General features: G+C 37.5%; 5 protein-coding genes across 6 annotated transcripts; 4 read left to right on the top strand and 1 right to left on the bottom strand.

Annotated features, from left to right (window-relative positions):
* Positions 1–173: 173 nt before the first annotated feature.
* On the top strand, positions 174–2,554 carry LOC103439552 (uncharacterized). 2 transcript variants are annotated; one of them, XM_008378109.4, is made up of 3 exons: positions 174–1,011; positions 1,328–1,600; positions 2,011–2,554. In XM_008378109.4, exons 1-3 carry the CDS (start codon positions 502–504, stop codon positions 2,278–2,280), a joined length of 1,053 nt encoding a protein of 350 aa, XP_008376331.1. In that variant the 5' UTR covers positions 174–501; the 3' UTR covers positions 2,281–2,554. The 2 variants fall into 2 exon arrangements, 1 of the variants encoding a protein (XP_008376331.1); XR_011583119.1 differs by having other exon boundaries at positions 224–1,011; positions 1,328–1,867.
* Positions 2,555–8,607: 6,053 nt separating this feature from the next.
* On the top strand, positions 8,608–11,397 carry LOC103439548 (probable inactive receptor kinase At5g58300). Its single transcript, XM_008378106.4, has 2 exons — positions 8,608–10,582; positions 10,684–11,397. The coding sequence occupies exons 1-2, from the start codon at positions 9,289–9,291 to the stop codon at positions 11,295–11,297; spliced, it is 1,908 nt and encodes a 635-aa protein (XP_008376328.1). The 5' UTR covers positions 8,608–9,288; the 3' UTR covers positions 11,298–11,397.
* Positions 11,398–12,167: 770 nt separating this feature from the next.
* On the top strand, positions 12,168–13,745 carry LOC103440043 (thioredoxin H4-1-like). Its single transcript, XM_029105990.2, has 5 exons — positions 12,168–12,389; positions 12,637–12,700; positions 12,800–12,928; positions 13,215–13,337; positions 13,443–13,745. Exons 2-5 carry the CDS (start codon positions 12,680–12,682, stop codon positions 13,596–13,598), a joined length of 429 nt encoding a protein of 142 aa, XP_028961823.1. The 5' UTR covers positions 12,168–12,389; positions 12,637–12,679; the 3' UTR covers positions 13,599–13,745.
* A 589-nt stretch (positions 13,746–14,334) lies between these two features.
* LOC103439547 (low affinity inorganic phosphate transporter 8-like) lies at positions 14,335–16,005 on the top strand. Its single transcript, XM_008378105.4, has one exon. The coding sequence runs from the start codon at positions 14,335–14,337 to the stop codon at positions 16,003–16,005; it is 1,671 nt and encodes a 556-aa protein (XP_008376327.1).
* Positions 16,006–17,673: 1,668 nt separating this feature from the next.
* LOC103439546 (methylesterase 17-like) lies at positions 17,674–21,122 on the bottom strand. Its single transcript, XM_008378104.4, has 5 exons — positions 21,081–21,122; positions 20,285–20,635; positions 20,031–20,171; positions 19,255–19,389; positions 17,674–18,310 (listed from the first exon to the last, which is right to left on the bottom strand). Exons 1-5 carry the CDS (start codon positions 21,105–21,107, stop codon positions 18,029–18,031), a joined length of 936 nt encoding a protein of 311 aa, XP_008376326.2. The 5' UTR covers positions 21,108–21,122; the 3' UTR covers positions 17,674–18,028.
* Between the last annotated feature and the right edge of the window lie 1,919 nt (positions 21,123–23,041).

The raw sequence follows: 23,041 nt of genomic DNA, 5'->3' as shown, positions 1-23,041 counted from the left end.
TTTTATAGAAATCGACAATAGACCAATTATTTTTGGTAAGCAAAAGTTTGGGGAGAGATCTTCAAGGACTCGCTTGTGGCAACTAATTGTGAGTTGTCATCGGTATAAATTTATGTAGGAATTTATAGACCGCATTTCAATAATAACTGCTAGCAACGAGACCCGAACTTACTGGACGACACACAAGGTAAAAACCTTACCAACTGCGCCAACCCTCGATGGCGACAATAGAACAAACTCCCAACTGAGCTCAAGTCCATTTGCAGGGTTTTTCATTCCCATTGAAACAACGGTTATCTACCAGAATCCATGGCGACTTCCCAAAAATGTCTTCACTGAAGAGAGCATAGAAAATTACCAATTTTTAATGGTGGGAAATGTGGGCAGGTGAATAAAGCCGTTAAATTTCTCAATCGAAATCCGAGTGAAGTCTGTTCGTTTGTTTAAGCTGATTTCAAATCCCTAATCGAACCCCAAATCACACAAACCCACAAAATTCAAATGTCAAAACCCTCGTCTCGGATCTTCGAAGGCCTGCTAAGATTTCACCGCAGCCAAATCTCAAAACCCTCATCTCCGTCTCCGCCTTCGTTGTCCTCCGCCAGGAGGAGCTACCACTCCAGCAATGGGCCTCCTCCCCAGTTTCCCTCTCACCCGAAAACAGTCCCCGGAGGCGGGGTTGGCAGATACTCGGGGCCGGGTATGGGCCTGGGCATGAGGTTTTTCTCTTTCAAGCCGTCGAATTTCAGCAAAATCGATGCTAAGAAGGTGTTTGATAAGCCGCTCTCTGCGGCGTCATCGGCTTTCTCGCGGTACCAGGAGGCCATTGGGTTGCAGATTGAGGCGTTCTGGAAGAGGAACAATCTGGTGCTGTTGGGAATTGGGGGAGTGCTGGTTTGTGCTTTGCTATGGAGGATGATGTTTGGGATTGCTAGCACCTTCATTGGACTCTCTGAAGGCATGGCCAAGTATGGCTTCCTCGCCCTTTCTACCGCCATTGTCGCCTTCGCTGTAAGTTCCTCTGAATCTCTTGCAATGACATAGAAGTAGCTGAGAATGTCAATCTAATGATTTAGAATTATAAGTTTATAAGTTCTATTGGGGGATGTATAATGATCGAATTCAGATTGCCTTCCGGTGGGTTCATTTTATACTGTTTTCGGGAATCTATGTATGATCGAAAGTTGAAGTCTTTACTTATAGGATAGTAGGAACTAAAATCTTGATATCTAATTATGCAGTGTATGTGAATTTCATGTTAGTGGACAATCTTGCTTTTGGTTATAGACTACTACTTGAGAGTTATGTGTTCTATCGGTACTTTTAGGGCCTTTACATCCGCTCGAGGTTCACAATCAATCCTGATAAAGTTTATCGAATCGCAATGAGGAAGCTTAATACATCTGCTGGGATTCTCGAGGTTATGGGTGCTCCTCTCTCTGGATCAGAGCTAAGAGCTTACGTAATGTCCGGAGGTGGAGTCACTCTGAAGAAGTTCAAGCCAACTTTTAGGAGCAAGCGGTGTTTCCTCATTTTCCCCGTGCGAGGTTCTGAGAGGAAGGGTCTGGTTAATGTTGAAGTAAAGAAGAAAGAAGGCCAGGTTTGTGTTCGTGCTATGCTATGCTGGATGCTTCTAAATTTTTCTTTTCATAAGCACGTATTTTTATTTCAATTTCTTCCTTGATCTCCTTGTGTATACCAAATGGAAGTTGAAACTAAACTAATTTCATGCCACGGTTGATAGTGTGGAAAATGTACATTGCAAGTATGTTATTTTCTGTATCCACTATTGTGATGCTTTAGGTAAAAAGTGTACTCGTTAAACAACAGATTGAGTGCCTCTCAAACGGAGCAGATTGAGTGCAAGGTCTGGGACATGACTAATCAAATTCTGCTTTACATTAGCCAGTATATGGGGTGTTGAAAACCCATCTATTTTGGATCTTATGACTTGAAGGGTACTTGGATGGCCAAGTTTTCCTCATTCAAGGGTGTTGTCTTCTTATGCAGTATGATATGAAGCTACTGGCAGTTGACATTCCCATGGCATCAGGACCTGACCAGCGCTTGTTCCTGATTGGCGATGAAGAAGAGTACAAAGTTGGTGGCGGACTAATAGCTGAGCTTAGAGATCCGGTTGTGAAAGCAATGGCTGCAACCGAGGAATTTGATAATCTTGATCAGATTGAAGAAGAGGAGGATGCTGAAAAAGCACTTGAGGAGGCAGAAAAAAAGCACCGCGAAGAAATTGAAAAGCTCGAAAAAAGCGGGTCACAGTGATTATTTCTCTAGATTTTGTTCAAGTCCCTTCCATTCTCTTCTGTTTTGTTTTGATACAGGAGTTTGTAAATAACGCGCAAGTCTTTCGGCCGTCAGCTCAGATTGTTGGTGTAGGTTACCCTTGCATTGTTTTGCAGAGTTGAGTTTTATTGGTTTAGTTTACGTTTGTACCGCAAACAGCCAACTTTGGAACTTTCAGAGTTATGATGGCCCCAAAGAGGGAAATAAAAATGACAGACTAACAGCTGAAGCATAAAGCTTGGCTTTGATTATTTGTTTCTCTGATTTGTAATGTTTCAAAACCTTGTGATCTCCGTTGTGTAATTCTCCAGCATTTTCGATTCGAGCTTTTGCTCAGTCATCAAATATAATTGATTAGATTATTCCTTTGAAGTTATCGTTGCTTCCATTTGCGAAGGAGTTACATGGTACAGTACTTTTCCGTGATGTACGTTCCATGTAAGTTGCTCTTCCTATTGGTGTTTTCTGCCTGCAAAAAATTTCCTAAAGCTGTTGGGAGAAGCCATAAAGCACTTATAATTTTTTCATAAAATCAAGGTGGTCTTTGAACGGGCCCATGATCTTATAAAGTCCAATCTTAAATCTGCTTCTGTATCTGTCCTCAAAGCTCCTATGGTGTTAAACCTTAATACAAGAAAGAAGCTGCAAAGACATACACGATTAAAGGTAGAAATATTGCTTGTATTAAAAAAAAGCACCTTCTAACATCTCGAGTTGAGAATTTTCATCACGCTTTTTTATTCACGATTTTATGTCCTCATCGGTTCTTTCCCGCGTTCCTTTTATCTTGTATTTTTTTTGTTTTTTTATTTTTTATTATGAAATCCACACTTTGAACCTAAGATTAATTTAAAGTCGGAGAAAAACTTCATCATGGACTTTCAGACCACGTGGCCCTACAACTAAGGTTCTAAAGTTTAGAGTATGAATATCGCTTGTATTTACAAAAAAGTATTCTAAAGTCCGAGAAAAACTTCAGGCTTCCAGACAACAAGCTCCATCCTACTTCGACTTTCTTGTGTTAAAACTTTGGCTAGTAAACACAAAAGTACTGTATGAACTTTTTTGAAAAGATTAGGTTATAAATTATTGGACAAATTCTTTAGGGAAGAAGAACATATTCTTTCTTTAATCTTCCCAAGAGCTTCTTATACTTTGAAGAAGTTTTATAGATGTCAAATTTGGTATTTGGATATTTTTTGCATCAATGATCGGAACACAAAAAATAGCCCTCCCCTCCTTATTATGCCCGTTGTCCGTATCCTTAGTATCTAAGGAAAACTAATGAAAAAAACTTGAAAACTTTGAGTTTTAATCAAAAGGACAAAAGAGTGTTGTAAGTGAATAGTACTATGAGTGACTTTTTAGAGTAAAAATGTAGTTTTTCGTTAAAACTCCCTAGTATCTATTGCCGTAGTGCAGCAACCCTACTGAATACTCCCTCCAAAACAAGCAAGCCTGCAACTGCAAGTAAAATAACTGTCCCGTGACGTGAACCTGTCCATCGCACGGGAGCGGTTAAAAGGCTCCTGTAATTTGGATGGAGCATATCATTTGTTGAAACGACAGCCTAACACCACTATACTATACGTCGCAGAGAAGGACATGGAACATCCTACGAGAACGGCAACAGCCAACTACTCATATAATAAGGTTAGTCTTTGTTAGGGTAAAATTGGCAATCCCTGACAAAATGCTCGAGTCTGTAATAGCTTAGACTTGTTATACATTTTCAATTGTAATAGTTTAAGTCTAGGAAGGGTTCTCACACTTTCGATGCAAAGATGTTACCTACACGCGATAAATATTCAGGTACGTTTGCATGCATACATCCAACTACATTCATCTATATCTCATGTTATTGTTTTTGATATAGGACTCTTAACCATTGAGTGGTTTATCTTTTTAAAATATCTTATTCCTTTATATTCGAGATTTTAAAGCATGCAAAATAGTCTAATTGCATTAGGACTAATCTGATGGTATTGAGTTTTTTCAAACCGTGTTATCAAAACGTGTTTGGGTGTTGGTAGAGTTATTGATCAATATGGATTGCATGGGATTATCTAATTGGCATGCCGTCCTTATCCATTCATTTTGGTGCGGTGCGTGAGTCATATAAGCATACAAGGGATTTGTTTAAAGGGTGTCGCATATATGCATACAGGGTATTTGGTTTTAAAAAAGGGGAAGCCGCATATATGCATATAACCCAGGTTCTTTGAAAAAATGTTTTAAGAGGCAGCAGCTTAGTGTTTTTGAAAGAAGGGAAAAATATTTTTGATATGGCTGCTGTCTTGCGGTTTCAATAGCATGAGTATTTAAAGGGAAAATATTATTTTCATGCTGATTTTCATTTGGTTTTTTATTGAATGTCAATTATGAAAATGTGCCTTGTGATTTTCGTAATTGATTGTTTTCCAAACAAACACTTCATCATATAAACATTCTGCATGATCGAGTTAGCATCGTGCAAAGTTCGAGGGAAAGGTGATTGACGGCTGCGTTAGTGTCGTGCCACTTCAACTCGAAGACTGAAGAAAGATCGAGTAGCAAAGCGTGGAGACAAAGCTGCCAACTGGTATGAGTGTCTAGTTGATGAGTTTTGTAAGTCTTTATGTATTCTTTCTTTCTTAGTGCTTCCTGGCTTGGTAGCCCGAGGATTTTCCCAGTGGTGGGTTTTGCCTCGTAAAATCCTACATCATGTGTGCACTTTTTATTTATCGTTTTAATTCCATATGAGTATGATAGTTTGATATGTGATATGAATGTGGATTTAATTTGAGAACTGAAAATTAAATTGAAAATTGAATTGGATTTTTAAATTGGAACCTATTCACCCCCTCTAGGTTAAACTAGTACCCATCCTAGAACTTTCAGTCTTACTCACTGACATCGATTTCAGTTTCACATCCTTTTCCTCGTCTTCAGTTCGTATGCTATGTTCCTCTTAACTCGTAAGTTGGACGTATGAGGTTTAAGCTTTTAGCTTACTTGAACGACGAGTTCGATACTTGATTATGAATGACGAGTTTGATATCTTAGTTCTACTTGTATAACTACTAGTGAAGTTGTTGGGAATTACCTACTATACGAAGAGACAACTTAGGGCTGGTTTGATATTGCTGTGCTTTGAAAAAAAGCTGCTGTGAGAATAAGCGGCTGTGCTGTGAGAATAAGCGGCTGTGAAATAAATCAGCAGAGTGTTTGGTAAACTTTTTTGTAAAAGTGCTTTTGAAAAAAAAAGCAGTCTGATAGTGGATCTTTTCATCAAAGGAGCACTGTAGTTCTGTGTGCTTTGAAAAAAAGCCAGTTTTCCAAAGCTACAAATTGCAGCTTCAGCTTTTTCCTTTGATTTCAGCTTATTCTGACAGTAGCTTCCAAAATAAGCCCTTTTTTTTAAGTTTACCAAACACCAAAAACACTCCCAGCTTTTTTTCATATGAGCTTTTTTTAAAATCACCTCAACCCCAAACTGGGGCCTAGCATGATATGGTTTCTGTTAAGGGACCATGTTTTCAGAAATTAACCTTTGATACTTTATCAAGGACCCTACTACCATGTGAGAGTTGAAGAATTTTCGTTGTTTATGTTTGACATAATTAGTGTTTTGAATCTGCTGGTGTTGGGTTTGAAGTCAAAACAGGGGATAATTATAATTATCATGCGTGATAATTCATCATTCCACCCCAGATCAACATAACAAATTTCCCCTTAGTAATTACAAGGGCTAGGTTTTAAGAAAATTTGTTCTCTTTCTACCTGTAAGGCTGTAAGTTGTTTGTAAGTATTTTTAAAAGAGAACTTTAACGAAAAGCTTCCGGTACTGTTCATTTTATCGAAAAACCATATTTTTACACTAAAAAGTCAATCCTGATACTATTCATTTTACCTTTTATTTTGTCCTTATCATTAAAACTCAAAGTTTTCAAACAATTTTCAGTAGTTTTCATTTTTTAAAATGGCTGAAAGCATTTTCATAAAATTAATGACGCTTCTTATACTGTTTAAATAAGTATCTGCGGGATGCTCTTTGTAAAAACTTCAATTTTTAACGGAAATTTTGATGTTTTTCTAATCGAAAAGTTTTTGAAATGGTAACTGAAGGTGTGACCTGAAAAAGTTTTTGAAGGTTTTGTTTGTGGACAAGCCTTCTATTGGATAAAGGCTTGGTTTTTTTTTGTTGGGGACAGATAAAGGCCTGAGTTCGATTTTGTATTTTAATTGCATCTAACCCTCCCGCTTATTCATTCAATGTGAGAACTGTCATAATCAGACAATCATGTCGAAAGTTCTCTCCTTACGCAATACGCGAGTTTTGTGCCAAAAATTGTGCAACAATCATTTGTCCCAACTCCTAACCAATGCTAAATAAAGTGACAAGTCAAGAGCAGGACAATGAAATGAAAGCAGTTGCTCTCCAGTCCCTATCCACTCTACACACTCCTCAGTCCTTAGAGTGAAACATGCTTTCATGGATGCTGCTCCCCATTGCACTATATTTATATTTATTATATATTAAATCAGCATTTAGCTTTTTTGGTTGAGAAATGTTCTGATTGCAATTGCCGACGTAAATGTTGAAGAATAAATCGAACCCTTTATTTAAGTATTCCTACTCAAAATGCTTTGTTTCTAATTCATAGAATTTTATATTTATGATGAAAACCGTTTATATTATAAATCATTTTATAAAGATCACCTTCTGCAAAAAGTCGATTAAAACTAAGGTCGTTTAATCATCAAACTATATAATAATAAATGGATGAAAATGGTAAAAACATTACGAACTGTCTATCTATTTACCGCTACAGTTGATTGACTAAACGATATTAGTTTTAATATCATTCTTTTTTTGCATATATGATATTTACAGAGTGATTTGTAATATGAACGGTTCCAATTATAGGCATGAATGTCTGTAAAAATCGGAGAGGAAATTTTTTGAGAAGCTTTCGTCATCCTTGAGTAACCAAAAACATTGTTTTTTTTAAAATTATTTTCTTTATAGTCCATACCTGACATTTTTACTTCATAACTCCTACAATCCAATCACCAATTCATTAAAAAAATTCCGTTTCTCTATCAATTATTGTATATTTATTATTATTTTCACTATACATTATAGGGAAATTTAAAATTATTCCCGTTGTATTCAAATTATAAATTCATTTTCCTTTGGTTTTAGTCTCTCAGCCTCTTCAACCTCTTTAACTTTGCTAATTTTCACACACCTTAACTTCCAAGTAGCACAGAAATCTGTGACAGATTGCTCAGATTCTCAGGTAGGTTTTTTCTGACCCTCATGGGATTAAATTTTAGAGATTACTTCTTCTTTTTCACAGTTCTATAGCACATCAGTGTATTTGTATATTTCTGAGTTGATATTTCTGGCATTTTCCCTTCATGAGTTTACTTTTGTTTTGACAGATCTGTAGTAACACTTGGGTTAAAATGCATGAATATTCATCGGAAGTCAAATTTATCTGGTACGAATTTTTCTTTTCATGCTTCAACAATTGTGTATCCGTATTAGCCTGTGATCGACAATTCAGAAAAAAATGACTCGTTACTTATATGGAAATTCATATTATATATTCATGTTCCAATGTGCTTACTTTTGATTATTCAAGCATGAAACCTGCAACAAAAGGCAATTCAATGCAAGTTTGGAAATGCTTTTAAAATGACTAAAAACGTTTTTGGTGAAAATATTTTTTAAACCAAATCTTGGTAAAAAATCAAAGGAAAACTAATGAAAAGGGCTTGAAAACTTTGAGTTTGAATGATAAGGACAAAATAAAGGGTAAAGTGAATAGTACCAGGATTGACTTTTTAGTGTAAAAATGTGGTTTTTCGTTAAAGTGAACAGTACCGGGTGCTTTTCGTTAAAGTTCCCAAAAATCAATTGGATCATGAAAAAACACTTTAAGTATTTCCTGCAATAAACACATCTGGTGTTTCTTCCAAAAAGCACTTAAAGTGCTTTTGAAATTCAAAATCAATTTCACCAAAAACAAATTTCAATCATTTTAAAAGAACTTCCAAACGAGCCATAAAATTCCTGTATAATATCAAAGAAAATCTGTAACACACAAAAATACCTTCCTCTTATACATAATATTGAACTTTTTTCTTTTTCTTTAGGAAGATTATCTTCTTCTTGGATTCTATCTTTGTCACCACTTTGCTTTATATATTTTGATTGCTTTTCCCACTTGTTTTTAAACTTTTAGCTTTTAAGTACATAATTTTTTTTTCTTTTAGGGAAAAAGGTGAGCTTATATTTTGGTTACCAACCTCTCGTTTCTTTGTTTGGCCTCTCTTTATTTCTTTTTTCTTTTGGCTAAAGATAGTGCACTTTGCTTTTTCCCACTTACAAAAGTTGGTAGGGATGCATTTTCCTTTTTCCCTTATATTTTTGAAGAAATTTTAATTCATTTAAACCCATGATTAATCCATCTAATGACAAAGATTATTCTTCACAAACCCATTTTTTGGTTTTAATCTTGTATCTTCCTAGTGAGTAAAATCAGTACACACGCGGAGAATTCCTATTTGGTATCATTTTCTAAAGCAATAAGATAAACAAATTTGATGAATTTATTCTCTTCAATTAGGGTGATCAAAACAGGCTAACTAGCATGTTTATTTGTCCCTAATGGAATCTGTCTCAAGTTATGTGAACTTTGAATGCTGAGTGGGTTGTCTTTTGTCACCTTTTTGTTTGGGTTGTGTTTGATCCAAAGTTTGAAATCGCTAAGGCATAAAGGGAGGCGTTTTGCCTAGCACAGCACTTTTCAAACACAGTTATGATCAATCCTCTTGGATTTCCCCAAGTCATTCAGTGGTTCTTTGCCACTCTTTGCCTTCCTAAACCCGAAATGTAGTCGAATTTTTGCAGCTATCTGCATCCTATCTGCATGTTTCGCTAACTTTGTTTTCGGGGTTTTCTAATCGTACCATTTGCATTCTGAGCAGATAACCATGAAGCTTCAGGTCTTCGTTCGCGCGCTTATCTTCCTTTCCCTTGTTATGCCTTTCCCTTCCTCGGTTTTGTCTGACCTGAACTCAGATGGACAAGCCCTCCTCAACTTTGCTGGCACAGTTGTCCACACCCGAAAACTCAACTGGAATGCTTCCATACCAGTTTGCACCTCTTGGGTTGGAATCACTTGCAATTTAAACAAAACTGGAGTGACTGCTATCCATCTTCCGGGAATTGGACTTTTCGGTTCCATCCCTTCCAACAGTATAGGAAAGCTTCGTGCTCTTCGAGTACTCAGCCTCCACTCAAATTTCCTCTATGGAAGTCTTCCTTCTGATATCCCATCCATTCCTTCCTTGGAGTTTCTTTACCTCCATCAGAATAACTTCTCAGGAAAGCTTCCTGCCTCTCTGTCCCCCAACCTCATTGTATTAGACCTCTCCTTCAACTCCTTTTCCGGTAACATTCCACCAAAAATCCAGAATCTTACACGCCTCACTACATTGCGCCTCCAAAACAATTTCATCTCTGGAGCCATCCCGAATCTGAACCTCCCCGCGCTTAAGCTTTTGAATTTGAGCTTCAATAACTTGAATGGCTCGGTTCCATATTCCCTCGATAAATATTCCAACTCTTCATTTGTTGGGAATCCTCAGTTATGTGGGGCACCTCTCAACAATTGTTCTAAAAACACCTCCACTTACCCTTCTGCATCCCCTGCTTTCTTGCTACCCTCGCCAACCATCCTCAAAAATCACCATGCTACACTCATAAAAAAACTTAGCCCGGGCACCATTGTTGCCGTGGCAATTGGGGGCTCTGCAGTGTTGGTTCTTCTAGTCCTGGTGGTTGTCATATGCTGTTTGAAAAGGACTAACAAAGTAGGTGGCGGGATGTTGAAAGGGAAGGCCTCAGGAGATGGAAAGGGTGAGATGCCTAAGGATTTCGGAAGTGGAGTGCAAGAGGCAGAGAAGAACAAGCTATTCTTCTTTGAAGGGTGCCATTACAATTTTGACCTTGAGGATCTGCTGAGGGCGTCAGCTGAAGTTCTCGGTAAAGGAAGTTTCGGAACAACTTACAAAGCTGTATTGGATGAGGAAACAACGGTTGTGGTGAAGAGGTTGAGGGAAGTTGTGGTGGGGAAGAGGGAGTTTGAGCAGCATATGGAGGTGGTGGAGAGGGTAGGGAAGCACCCGAATGTCCTGCCTCCTCGCGCTTATTATTTCTCCACGGAGGAGAAGCTTTTGGTGTACAACTACATGCCAGCAGGAAGCTTGTTTGCTCACTTGCATGGTAATATACCTAATCTAAATCCTAATCTCCATTTATAGTTACTTTGATTTGCAATGCTCCTATGCTTTTGCCTTATTTTCGTTGTTTCAATGGATTTATAGGAAACAGTGATATTGGGAGGTCTCCACTAGACTGGGATTCAAGAGTAAAAATTTCGCTCGGAATTGCCAAGGGACTTGCTCATATTCATTCCGTGGGTGCTAAATGCAGCCATGGCAACATAAAGTCCACAAACATTCTCCTCACCCAAGAACTCGAGGCTTGCATCTCGGACGTAGGGTTGAGTCCTCTAATGAACTTCCCTCCAGCCATGTCCCGAGCCATTGGATATCGCCCTCCAGAGGCAATTGACATGCGGAAAACCACTCACAAATCAGATGTTTACAGCTTTGGTGTGCTCCTCCTAGAAATGCTGACAGGCAAAGCCACGCTTGAATATCTGGGGCATGATTGCGTAGTTGATCTCCCGCGTTGGGTTAAGTCTGTTGTGCGCGAGGAGTGGACAGCTGAGGTTTTTGATTTGGAACTTCTGAAACACCACCACATTGAAGAAGAGATGGTGCAGGTGCTGCAGATTGCTCTGGCATGCGTAACAAAATTGCCCGAAACACGCCCCAACATGGATGAAGTAGTTAGAATGATAGGGGAACTCCGGCAATCCGACACGAAAACTAGGCCGTCCTCTGGGTCTGAATTTGATGTGCAAACCCCATGAAAAAACTTTAGTTCTTTTTTCTATTTAAGCACTGTCATCTTGTTTTTGGAATGCAATTGGAAATTTGGAAATAATGTTCAATGTTATTGTGTTTTCAGCATCACTATCTCCAACATTAAGTTAGAACTTGCATTGAGCAAGATGGTATATCGGTTATTACTCCGTATGTTTTTCTTAGGGCTGGTTTGGTATTGTTGTGCTTTGAAAAAAAAGCTGCATCTGTTGTGCTGTGAGAATAAGCGGCTGTGAAATAAAGCTATAGAGTGTTTGGTAAACTTTTTTGTAAAAATGCTTTTGAAAAAAAAAAGCAGTATTATAGTGTTTAGTAAACTTTTATGTAAAACAGATGTGAAAAAAAGCCGGTTTTTCAAAGTTGGGTTTTGCAGCTTCTTATTTTTGGTTTTTTTTTCACAAAAAACTGTGAAAAAAAGCTGAAGTTGAATGTTTACCAAACATAAAAAAAGCTGATATCAGCTTTTTTCATAATCATCTTGGTACCAAACCAGGGCTTGATCATACAAGTGATAATATTGAAGAGAGAAAACCGAACACAGAATCTCGGGTGAAGGGGTCTAACTCGACCCCCTAAAAATGGTATAGTCATAGTTAGGTACGTAGAGTCAAACGATTAGACATGAAATTACCCCCACATAACAGGACAACTAACGTAGTTGCTAACAACAAACGTAACAATTTATATTTTGCAAACAATTGGACGTACTAGGTTTGTTACACCATTGATCAATCACAGACAATCAATTTTTATCTTCTCATGATATTTCAGTTTGGTTTTTTACAACTGATCACGTTGTCATATTGTTGTTATGTTTGATCCAAATAAATTGTCCAAATATCTGATTATTAATGTGTTAATTACACCTACTTATATCACAATACAGCTTTGCTGCCGTTTCAGCAGTGTATAATTTTCTCATTTTTTCTTGAATCGACGTCCACAAATTAATTTTTTCTATCATAATCCCTTCCTTCCATCATCTTAATTAATCTTGATTCCTGGGTTTTTTTTTTTTTTTCATCATCCTCGGTCGCGGATTAGGCTTTAATCACCATGGAGATTAAAGCTTGTCTGAGGTAATTCATCTCATCAATCTAAAACCCTTCTCTTTGTTTACGTAATGTTGTTATTTAGATCAACACCAAATTAATACAAGAAAATGAGGCAATTAATCGAGGAATTACGAACATGATTCTTTTTCGGAGGATTTTTTCTTCGTGTCTATGCAAATTTAGCTAATGTCTCTGGATCAAATCAACACGATGGCCAGTCACAATTGCATATTTTGAATTTCTGACAAGGTTTTTACTTTTACTTTTGTAGATGTTTCTGGTAAATATATTCCCAGTTCATCTGTGCACACCCAATGGGAAGCTGCTGCTCTGTGGTAAGTTTCTTTATATGCACACAAGGATCATTTAAAACCATCCGATATAATTGGCCTTTTTCTGCATTCCATCTGAGGAAATGCTTCGATTTCTTGCAGTGTACCGGATATAATGTTGATGAGGTTCATCAAGAGGGTCATCATCTTGCCGGTGGAAATGTGCACCTTATAAAGACCATGGACGGTTGGGAGGAAAAGTTATCAGAAGCAATCAAGGATGGAAAGATTGTAAGTTTTTCGTGTTCTTAATTTTGTCATGAATTCACATAATGTACCTTTTCTACGCCGTGATAAAAAAACTTCAAATTACTGAAATTAGCGTCGTTTATGAACAAATTTCTAATCAGTTCTTGAGCCAAAGGAGAATTTTCAAACCAGTATTGTCACAAAAATAAAATTTTTGCTAACCTTCGTGAGCCGGATGTAGCAAAAATGGGACTTGCTAGAGATAATGTGTAACCCTAAAGACAAATTTTCTCTCTCACGAGATCCTCTCTATTGAACTGTCCAACAGGTTGTTGCAAATTTCAGTGCATCTTGGTGTAGGCCTTGTCTTGTAATTGCACCAGCCTACTGTGAGCTTGCAGATAAATATCCTTCTACCTTATTTCTAACCGTGGATGTTGACGTTCTCGCTGTAAGTGCGAATGATTTCTTATTTTATAGCATATTTTGCGTAGAACAGATGTATAGAAATGCAGCTGCCAATGAAATTTTCCTTCTCGTTATTCCGGGGTTGCAGGAGTTGAGTACTTCATGGGATATAAAGGCCACTCCGACATTCGTTTTTCTTAAAGATGGAAGACAAGTGGACAAACTCATTGGAGGAAACAAGCCGGAGCTCCAGAAGAAGACAGCAGCCGTCGTGGCTCAGTTAGCAACCAAGTCTCCTAGTTGACTCTATGGTGATGAATTTTTTCGTTTTGCTTTTCTTCGGGATATTCTCACGAAAATCAATCCGGCCTCAATTTGTAAAATGATGTCCTACAAACTCGTTATCTTGATTCATTACATAGTTATATCATCATATCAGAGAATTTTTAGATCTTCTCTGTCAGGGGTACAGCGTATCAATGTCGTTTTGTTGCTTGCAGTACACGGTTGTTGGAACTGAAGGCAACTCAATGCTATTTTAGTAACCCTAAATAGACAAATCTTGACACACGTACTCCGACACACAGAAACAACTCATATAAGTTGATATTACATACAATTTGGAATCGAATGAAAAAAATGAGAAGACAATCGCAATCGGACAAAGTTCAGCATTATTTGAGAGAAAATCTCTTAAGAAAAGAAGAAGTTACATACATCTGAATACGTTTCTTGTATGTCAAGCTTTTCTCAAACTATGTATTGGTTCAGCTTTGGCAATTGTGTACCAGAAAAGAAAGAACAGAAAGAGACAGAGAGTTACATAGAAAACTTGTCCCAGAGATTAGTGTCCTCTAGGTACTAACGGCTTTTCAAACAAATCAATCGTTGATCACAATGCGAATTTCTCGAAAATCTTCCAAAATCCAAAATACAACAGGGGTAATCTCCGCCCCCTTGATCTTCTTAAATCATCATTTCTTTAGCAAACCTTTCCCGGGCTCCCTCACTCAGTCGCCAAAAAAACCCAACTTTCTGCCATGGCGGATGGAAAAGAAACCTTCTTTTCGACTCTCGACAATGCCAAGACTCAACTTTACCATTACAAAGCGATTGTCATTGCCGGCATGGGGTTTTTCACCGATGCTTATGACCTCTTCTGCATCACTGCGGTCACAAAACTCATAGGCCGCCTTTACTACTACGACCCTTCAACCAACAAGCCCGGCGTTCTGCCTAACCACATCAACAATGCCATAACAGGGGTTGCTCTGTTCGGAACCCTAGCAGGGCAACTCTTCTTTGGCTGGCTTGGAGACAAACTTGGTAGAAAAAAAGTTTACGGAATCACATTAGTCACAATGGTGGGATGTGCTCTGGCCTCCGGCCTTTCCTTTGGCCACAGTGCTCAAGGTGTAGTCACAACTCTCTGTTTCTTCCGATTTTGGCTCGGATTCGGAATTGGAGGGGACTATCCCCTCTCAGCAGTGATCATGTCCGAATACGCCAACCAAAAAACCCGAGGCGGGTTCATTGCAGCTGTGTTTGCAATGCAAGGAATTGGCATTTTGGTTGCAGGAGCCGTAGCCATGTTCGTGTCCAAACTATTCTTGCTAGCCTACCCAGCTAAGGATTTTTGGACTAATCCTGTCCTCTCCACTCAGCCGGAAGGCGATTTTGTGTGGCGAATCGTGCTCATGTTCGGCGCAGTCCCCGCGGCTCTGACCTTCTATTGGAGACTAAAAATGCCTGAGACTGCAAGGTACACCGCCTTGGTTGCAGGAGATCAGGACAAGGCCAATGCTGACATGGCCAAAGTCCTCGAAAGGGACATACCGGTCGGAGAATCTGGTTCCAAAACCCTAGTTGATCCAAATTCCGCATATAAGTTGTTTTCTAGGGAGTTTCTTAGGCGGCATGGCACCCATCTTCTCGGCACCACCACCACCTGGTTCCTGCTGGACATTGCATTTTACAGCCTCCAGCTCACTCAGAAAGATATTTACCCTTCAAGTGGACTTTTACCTAGACCTTCCGCAATGAATGCAATTGAAGAAGTCTACAGGCTATCCAGTGCAATGCTGCTAGTAGCACTTTTTGCCTCGGTTCCCGGTTACTGGTTTACTGTGTTTACCATTGACAAGCTTGGAAGAAAACCGATCCAGCTAGGCGGCTTTTTACTGATGTCGATTTTCATGGGAGTTCTAGGGTTTCATTACGGAAATCTCAGGGGAGTGGAGTGTGAGGATAAACAGTCCACCTATGAGTTCTGCAAAGGTCACACTAAATTGTTCACTTTGTTATATGGGCTGACATTGTTTTTCGCAAACTTTGGGCCAAACAGCACGACTTTCATCGTGCCGGCCGAGCTTTTCCCGGCTAGGTTCCGGTCCACATGCCACGGGGTGTCAGCGGCGGCAGGCAAAGCAGGGGCTATACTTGCTGCATTTGTGCTGCAGAGTTATACTCATAAGGTTGAAGGGGTGCAAAAGGCGATCAAGGCGCTTGCCGTGATTAATTTGATCGGATTCTTCTTCAGTTTCTTGGTGCCAGAGACCAAGGGGAGGTCGCTTGAGGAGATTTCCGGGGAGGACAATGATTTCGGAGGCAACGGTGTGACAGCCGTTAGTGCAATTGAGAATGCAGCTGAAACAAGTGCTGCCATTGTTAGCAAAGATAAAGTTCCGGAAGCTGAAACGGGAATGGTTTAGAGGAAATTTTGAGTGTGCCGGAACACGGTCCAATACATTAAGTGTCATACTACAATTAGTTGGAAATTTTGTATTTTAAAGTTTTCAACCAATTATATTATCACCCTGGTATCAGACTGTCTTGCCGGCACATTAAAAAATATCTCTGTTTAGAGGCCTTTGGTGCCTTTTCTGATTTGTGTATTTTAATAAAGTCTCCTTTTCAATGGGGTTTATTGTTTGTTAAAAAAATGGGGTTTATCGTTTGTTACAAAAAAATAGGGTTTATAGTTTTATAGTTTTCATGTCTTTCTCGTTTACTTAAAAACTAGATATCACAGTGACGTTATCTCAAACCAATTACGCACTGTTATACGTTTTAACTTTATCATATAATACCGCGTAATTCGCTTGAAATATCATCATAATAGCATCAATGTTCCATAGAAGTCCTTCTGGATCAGACCATCAGCTCCATGGAGTGCACAGATGAAATGAAAAGTAATATTAAAAGAATAAATCAAATGTGAAATTGGGCTTAAATTTGTAGCCTCCTCTACCATGGTCTCCTCACCCTTTTAAACATTAGGGAGCTACTTTTCGAATATTTCTTGACCACGGAGATTATTTATTGGATTTGACCTTCTATTTATACAAAAGCTTTTTCCAAAGCAGTCCTTAATTTCAAAAAATTAAGACATTATTTTTTTGAGTTGTTGGACTTATATTTTCAATTTAAATAAGAAGTTCTCAATATATTCGCAACAATGTATTTTCATAAAAATACTAGAGTGATTTGACATTGTTGTTTACTTAAAAAAAATTAAAATTATCAGAGCCGTTTAATTTTTAAACTCCCTTATCAATACTTATTCGTGTGAAAAATTGGCCAAGGTTTCTATTTTTGTTTTAGTTTTATCTAAGGTTTGGTTTTCTTTTTCACATTTTAGATGTGTTTCGAACGTGTATGAATTTTAGAAGAAACAAATCTTCAAGGATGCCACGACTATATACAATTTCTGTCGTTAAACTGCATCATAGGATACTCTAAATTGAATGTAAACATTTTTTCTTTCTTTTAAAAAGGGACTAGCTGGTGGTGCAGTCTTCTTTTTCGGGAGCCGGAAAGACTCACAGAGGCATATCAGCCTCCTCCTGGTCACCATCATACGATTCACCAGCGAAAGGGATCTAACCTAGGACATGCTATATGGAATACGGGCCTAGAATTCAACCACAAGGCCTGTAATTTGTCCCCAACCACTGGATCATCCCGTGATAGTTGAATGTGTGCATTTTTTGTTACATGACATCAGTAAGAGAGAGTGCTCAATGATATTAGAAGATAAAGGGTGGTGCTATTCACACATTTTTTTTAATTTCGACCGTCGGATTGAATGAATTAAATAAAATTTAAGAAAAAAATTGACAGAAATATATGTAAGGTAAAACGGGGTGTTTGAACAGCACCACCCCAGTGTTTGAACCGCACCACCCCAGATATATACTCATGCTCATTTCTCAACTTTAAATTATCAACAACAACAAAGGAAGCTCTATTGAAAATTGTCTCATATTCCAAGGATGTAACCAAATAATTCATATACTATTTGTACCAAAAAAAAAAATTCATGTTTACTATGCGCAATCAATCATTTTACCACAACTATACAGTTCACACATATCCAATTGATGAACATTTGTTTGTTCTTATTCTCCATTACAACAACAACAACCACCAAATCTTGTCTCATAAAGTGTGGTCAGCTGTATAACATATAACGTCACTGTGGTCGTTTTAGCGTCTCACATATATACAATTGATGAACATTTGATTGTTCTTATTCCCCTACACAACAACAATAATCAAGCCTTATCCCATCATTAAATGTGGTCGGCTATATGAATCCTAGAACGCCAATGCGCTCGATTTTGCTTCCAATCTTCCGTTAGCTCCAAGTGCTCCATATGTTCTTATTCCCCTATATTATTTGATTTTTTTCCAATGAAGTAATGAAAAATCCTAGGATCCTAGTCCTAGCTACTATTTAAGTCCACCATAAGAAGCCGCTGCTTTTACAAGGAAGCCAAATAGCAGAAATGGGGTGGAGAACATAGGGCTGTGATCACTATGCAAAACATAGACCTCCGATGGCGGCCACCTCTTTACCATCGAACCTTGTTGCTCTGGTTTCACGACATGGTCATGCAGCGTTTTAACGTAAACTCGTGGCACTTGGTCGATGACGCCGTCCTCTTCGAAATGGGCTGACGTGATTGCCAAGAGCGGCCCTGGCCTCAAAAGCATGGCAGCTAGCGTCGAATCCTAAGGAAAATAGGCATGAAATTAGCATGTGTATGAGTTCTAGTTTGTTAATGTCAGTCATCCATGTATATACGTAGGAACGCCCTATAACATCAATCATTGTGAGACCAACATTAAACAATATAGTAAGGAACCAACAAGAGTGCATAGATAATTGACGTATCAAACTCTTAACATGTGTATATTAATTATAGCAAGATTAACTAAAAATTGAATGAAAGTACATGAATCATGTGAAAAGCGATTTTGTGCATGGCATCCTATCCTTAAACATGACAGAATGAGCTTAATTTAGGGGATCTAAGGGTCCTTACCGAACCTAAATTTGACACTTAAAACCTAAAACTAAAGCAATTAACCAAACTAGAAATAAAGTCTAAGTTTTACATGATGATTTTACACTCCAAGAATTTACCATGTTAGTAACTTAAGTCATATCAAAGTTAAAAAATATTGAATAAAAAAAAAAGATTTTCTCACTACGCCGTGTCTATAAAAAAAAGCTTAATGTGATGCTCGTATTCGAGAAGTATGATTCTCTCTCGTTCAAATTTCTCTCTCTTTCTCTCTTCTCTTATTTGAACGGTCACGATTAAGTCACATTAACATCTTGTATTGACTTCATTATACAAAGAAAGATAGGTTAAGGTGAGAGAGGATGAGAGGAGATGGGAGATGATTTGGAGCGGAGAGAATTCTACTTCCATATTCGAATTGATCATGTGAAGAACTGAATGTGGTGCTGTACATGTTCATGGCCATCCAATTTGCTCAAAAGCAAAGCAAAGGACTGTGACACAAAATGCCAAGAGCCCACCACCAAAAAAGAAAGAAGAAAGGAAAGCCTGAGCAACCTATTATCCATAGGCACAAAAAAGTCTATGATCGATCGACCAAGTGCATCAATTCAACTGTGATAGAATTATTGGTTTATATGATGATACCTCTTGAGGACTCAATTGGTATGAGATTTTGCGTTGGAATTCTTTCTTGACAATGGCGCTTGTTGGAGGTTTATCAGCTCCCAATCCAAACCCTAACTCATATACATCACCAAACTCTGATAAATCTGGCACCCCCTGTTACACACAAACATTACTATCAGGAAAAAAAATTAATTGCAAAGACTTGTAACTCAGTTAACTAAGAGTATTCAACGTTGCAAAATCGAGGTCTAGAATTCAATTCTTCTTCATCCATTATCGCTTGTATAAATAAATAAATAAATAAAAAAAAAAACCGATACTAATTGGTCTCATCTCAATCATTTGAGCTTGATTGGAAAAATGATGCCCTAATTTTAATATATGATTGCTAATTTGCTATGCAACGTGATAGAATAAATAATTGAAAAGCTACGAATGACTTTGTAATCAAAATTTAATCACTTTCCATACACATCAACTTTGGGTTTGTATCCTCACCAAATCTGCTTTAATCAGACTAATAGTATAATTAATTGTTTAATTATTTCTTAGGAGATTAGGCCTAACAACCATTTTGTTTGTCATGGCAGTTGGCAGCCATTACCAACATTGGGATCTTAAACCTTACTAATTTCCAATCAAAGATTCAAAACTAGCTAAATTCAACCTGTCATGCATGACTGCCAACTCACAGTTTAATTCCCATGTTAAATTCAAACTGAATCATCATAAAAATATAGCTTATAGTTAATTAGTAAAAAAGGTATTAAGTAGCAATTTGAAAAATGAATTACATCTTTGAAATCTTGATCAGTGGAGAAGCCATGTTTGAGCATTGTTGCTGCAACATATACTGCTAGGAGAATTTTCTTTGGGAACTTGATAGTGGCCTGAGTTACATTCAGCCCTCCAGCACTGTGTCCCACCAGAATTACCTGCATAGAAACATATTAATTAAGCACACAAAGCAATCCCCTAATCATGTTTCCTATAATCAAACAATTAAAAAAAAATTATTAGTCATGATTAGTGAAGCAAAATAAAAGACCTGTTCATTCTCAGGGAGAGCAGACAGTAAGTCCAGGAGTGGCTTGTTGTAATCATCAAAAGAAAGGACTGAGTTCGCATCAGATTGATCGATGCCGGCGCTCTTGAGATCGACACACGATACCTTGTAGCCGGAATTCTCCATGAGACACCGGATTTTGTACCAGCACCATGCTCCATGACTTATGCCGTGAACCAGCACAAAATGAGCAGTCTTCAAGTGTACTTCTGATAATTCCATCTTCTCCTCTACTATGGTTTCTTCCTCAGGCTTCTCCTCTACCATTCTTTCTGCTTCCCAACTGCTCCAAAGTCCTTTTGTTTTCTTTTCTCCCAGAGCCCCTCTTGACCTCTATATACATGCAGTTGAAATAGTTAATTTGCTGCATCGGTCATGGTTTTTGCTTTTATTCTAATCATGCACATATTCAAATATTAATTTTGGTAAAAGGATATATAGCTTGATGATGTAGGACGGGAATCAATTCTTACCAAGAATAATGACTTGCAAGGAAGAATGACTTACATGAAACGGGTTACGCTAAAGTGAGAGAGTGCTCAAATCAATTATACAACAACAAATGAAAGATAGTACTGTCACTTTAACGTCTCCATTTGATAAAGTCTTTATCCTTAAAGGAGTAGATTTTATCTCCCCATCATTTCTTACAAAGCAAAAATATTTTTCACAAAGTCACTTTGATATTTTTTTTATGTCTAAAGATATTTTTCATATACAAGCTATTCAGGCGACGAAAGAATTAAAAACAAATTCTCAAATGCATAAAGAAATGTACCGTTACGTAAAACTTGATATTTTTCATGCTATGGTATGGATTCCAGTAAGAACAACATATTGACTTCCTATATGTGCATGAACAGGAAATACCAACTCTTTTACGCGGTTAAATAGACAACACAGCCGAGCAATGAGCATCACCAATGAATCTAGTGGACATCGAAGTCGTATGCCACTTGGCACCATGTGGAGTCACTTCCACACAGCTTTTCGTATGCTGCATTCATATGCTAGGCATGTTGGGAATAAACAATTAGGCAGTCCATGGTCTAAAATATCCATAATATATCGATATTTCCATCAATAATATATCGATATTTCCATCGAAATTTCCGTGTTTTTTGACTACCGATATATTTTTGGACTACCGATATTTCCAATATCATCGATATTTTAGACCTTGCTAAGTCACTCATGTATCTTACCATGCAATGTATAAAGTCTAAAATATTGTACTAATTCATTATATATAAATGATTATGATGTGTTTAAACTTCTTTCATTAACCACTACATATTTTCTACACTCACAATATTTGCCAGCTCGCTATATAATCAACTTAAATCAGTTATATTTATCATGCAATGCATTTCTTTCCAATTTTTTGTGATAAACTAATAGATAATTGACTAAATAAATATCCTGCAAAGTTTCAATAAAAATTTCCAAGTTTTTCTTACAATTTCCGTGATTTTTATTCAATTTTTATCGATATCGATAATATCCCGATATTTTCATTGAAATTTCCGTATTTTTAGACTATTCATATTTCCAATATCATCGATATTTTATTCCTCATCCTAACAAAAAGGTGTCCTTCGAAACGGAGACGTTGTAATTGCATACGCAGGAAGAACTTTTGTAGCTCCTTTATGGTTTATAAAAATAAAATAAAACTGGAGCTAATAAAAATATCATTTGTCGGTTATTTTAAATTTATTCTTATCTGCTCATCTGAAAGACTGAAACACAAATTCCTTGTTATATGATCCATACATTGCAGGCGAAGGATATCCTGGGACTTTTTTATTTGTCAATGATTATCTGACTCTAATTAATGGGCCGGTTGTTATTATTATTGTTTTTCCTCCTTTTCGAATTTAAATCGAGATCTTCTTTAGATTTTCAAATTCGGAGCTAATTGATTCTATATTGGAGTCGTTCAAAAGAAGAAAGAGAGATGTGGACCGTTAATTTGTGTGAAGTAGGTCAGTTGGAATAGAGAAATGAAAGTCGTATAATTTTAAAGAGTAGTCCATGAACTTCGAACAAATAAATAAAAAAAGGATCCAATTCTCCAAATTTGACTTGAATGCACTTGGCAAAAAAGCTATTTTTCACCAATGTCATGAGGATAATATAAGCGCAATCAATGTTTACTTCTTTTATTTATCTTTTCTTACATCGTCAGAATTTTCATTCAAATTTATGCCAAATCTTTACCAAAAAATATTTTGATGTAATAAAACATTTCCCAAGGTAAACAATCACAGTGAAAAGTGAATGACTCAGTTGACTGTTTGAGCCTCCAGGAAGTTAGGAATCTTTAGGGATTGAAAAGATTAGCTATAAAAAATGCTAAAAGGTAGATCATGATTGAGCAATTACATTAGCGTCTCTCCAGGTTTCATCTTTTTTCTGAAAAAGTTGAGACTGTGAAAACGACTTCCACGTTTACCCTAGTTCGCAGAAAATAATGCTCAATAATACAGCTGGAAGGAACGTGAAAAAAAATGTCATGGAAGAAAGGGAGAGAAACGTTAGGTAAGTGTAGCTGTCGTATTTACTTATTATACACAAAGACTTTTGACAATTTACTCTATACTCATTTGTCACGGATTCATGTTCTTCGGTTCTTTTTTCGGTTACACTAATATTGATCGTCAATTTCATCATTCATGACCATATGTGACTAGTTCCATACATGGTTGCATTTAGATTGAAAGGTACCGGAACGGT

This window comes from Malus domestica, chromosome 07, assembly GCF_042453785.1.
Source record: "Malus domestica chromosome 07, GDT2T_hap1".
In the NCBI taxonomy this organism is placed as follows: Eukaryota; Viridiplantae; Streptophyta; class Magnoliopsida; order Rosales; family Rosaceae; genus Malus; species Malus domestica.
This window is presented reverse-complemented; position numbering and strand designations above follow the sequence as displayed.

What these genes read in the sequence shown, in the direction of transcription:
- LOC103439546 (XM_008378104.4), bottom strand. Translation starts at nt 21,107, where the DNA reads ATGAAAAATATCAAGTTTTACGTAACG. An exon ending in CTCTCCCTGAGAATGAACAG is followed by an intron (nt 20,172 to 20,284) that starts GTCTTTTATTTT and finishes GTTTCTATGCAG; the next exon opens with GTAATTCTGGTGGGACACAG. An exon ending in CTGATCAAGATTTCAAAGAT is followed by an intron (nt 19,390 to 20,030) that starts GTAATTCATTTT and finishes TGTGTGTAACAG; the next exon opens with GGGGTGCCAGATTTATCAGA.
- LOC103439548 (XM_008378106.4), top strand. Translation starts at nt 9,289, where the DNA reads ATGAAGCTTCAGGTCTTCGTTCGCGCGCTTATCTTCCTTTCCCTTGTT. An exon ending in CTTGTTTGCTCACTTGCATG is followed by an intron (nt 10,583 to 10,683) that starts GTAATATACCTA and finishes ATGGATTTATAG; the next exon opens with GAAACAGTGATATTGGGAGG.
- LOC103439547 (XM_008378105.4), top strand. Translation starts at nt 14,335, where the DNA reads ATGGCGGATGGAAAAGAAACCTTCTTTTCGACTCTCGACAATGCCAAG.
- LOC103440043 (XM_029105990.2), top strand. Translation starts at nt 12,680, where the DNA reads ATGGGAAGCTGCTGCTCTGTG. An exon ending in TGGGAAGCTGCTGCTCTGTG is followed by an intron (nt 12,701 to 12,799) that starts GTAAGTTTCTTT and finishes GATTTCTTGCAG; the next exon opens with TGTACCGGATATAATGTTGA. An exon ending in TGGATGTTGACGTTCTCGCT is followed by an intron (nt 13,338 to 13,442) that starts GTAAGTGCGAAT and finishes CCGGGGTTGCAG; the next exon opens with GAGTTGAGTACTTCATGGGA.
- LOC103439552 (XM_008378109.4), top strand. Translation starts at nt 502, where the DNA reads ATGTCAAAACCCTCGTCTCGGATCTTCGAAGGCCTGCTAAGATTTCAC. An exon ending in CCGCCATTGTCGCCTTCGCT is followed by an intron (nt 1,012 to 1,327) that starts GTAAGTTCCTCT and finishes CGGTACTTTTAG; the next exon opens with GGCCTTTACATCCGCTCGAG. An exon ending in TAAAGAAGAAAGAAGGCCAG is followed by an intron (nt 1,601 to 2,010) that starts GTTTGTGTTCGT and finishes CTTCTTATGCAG; the next exon opens with TATGATATGAAGCTACTGGC.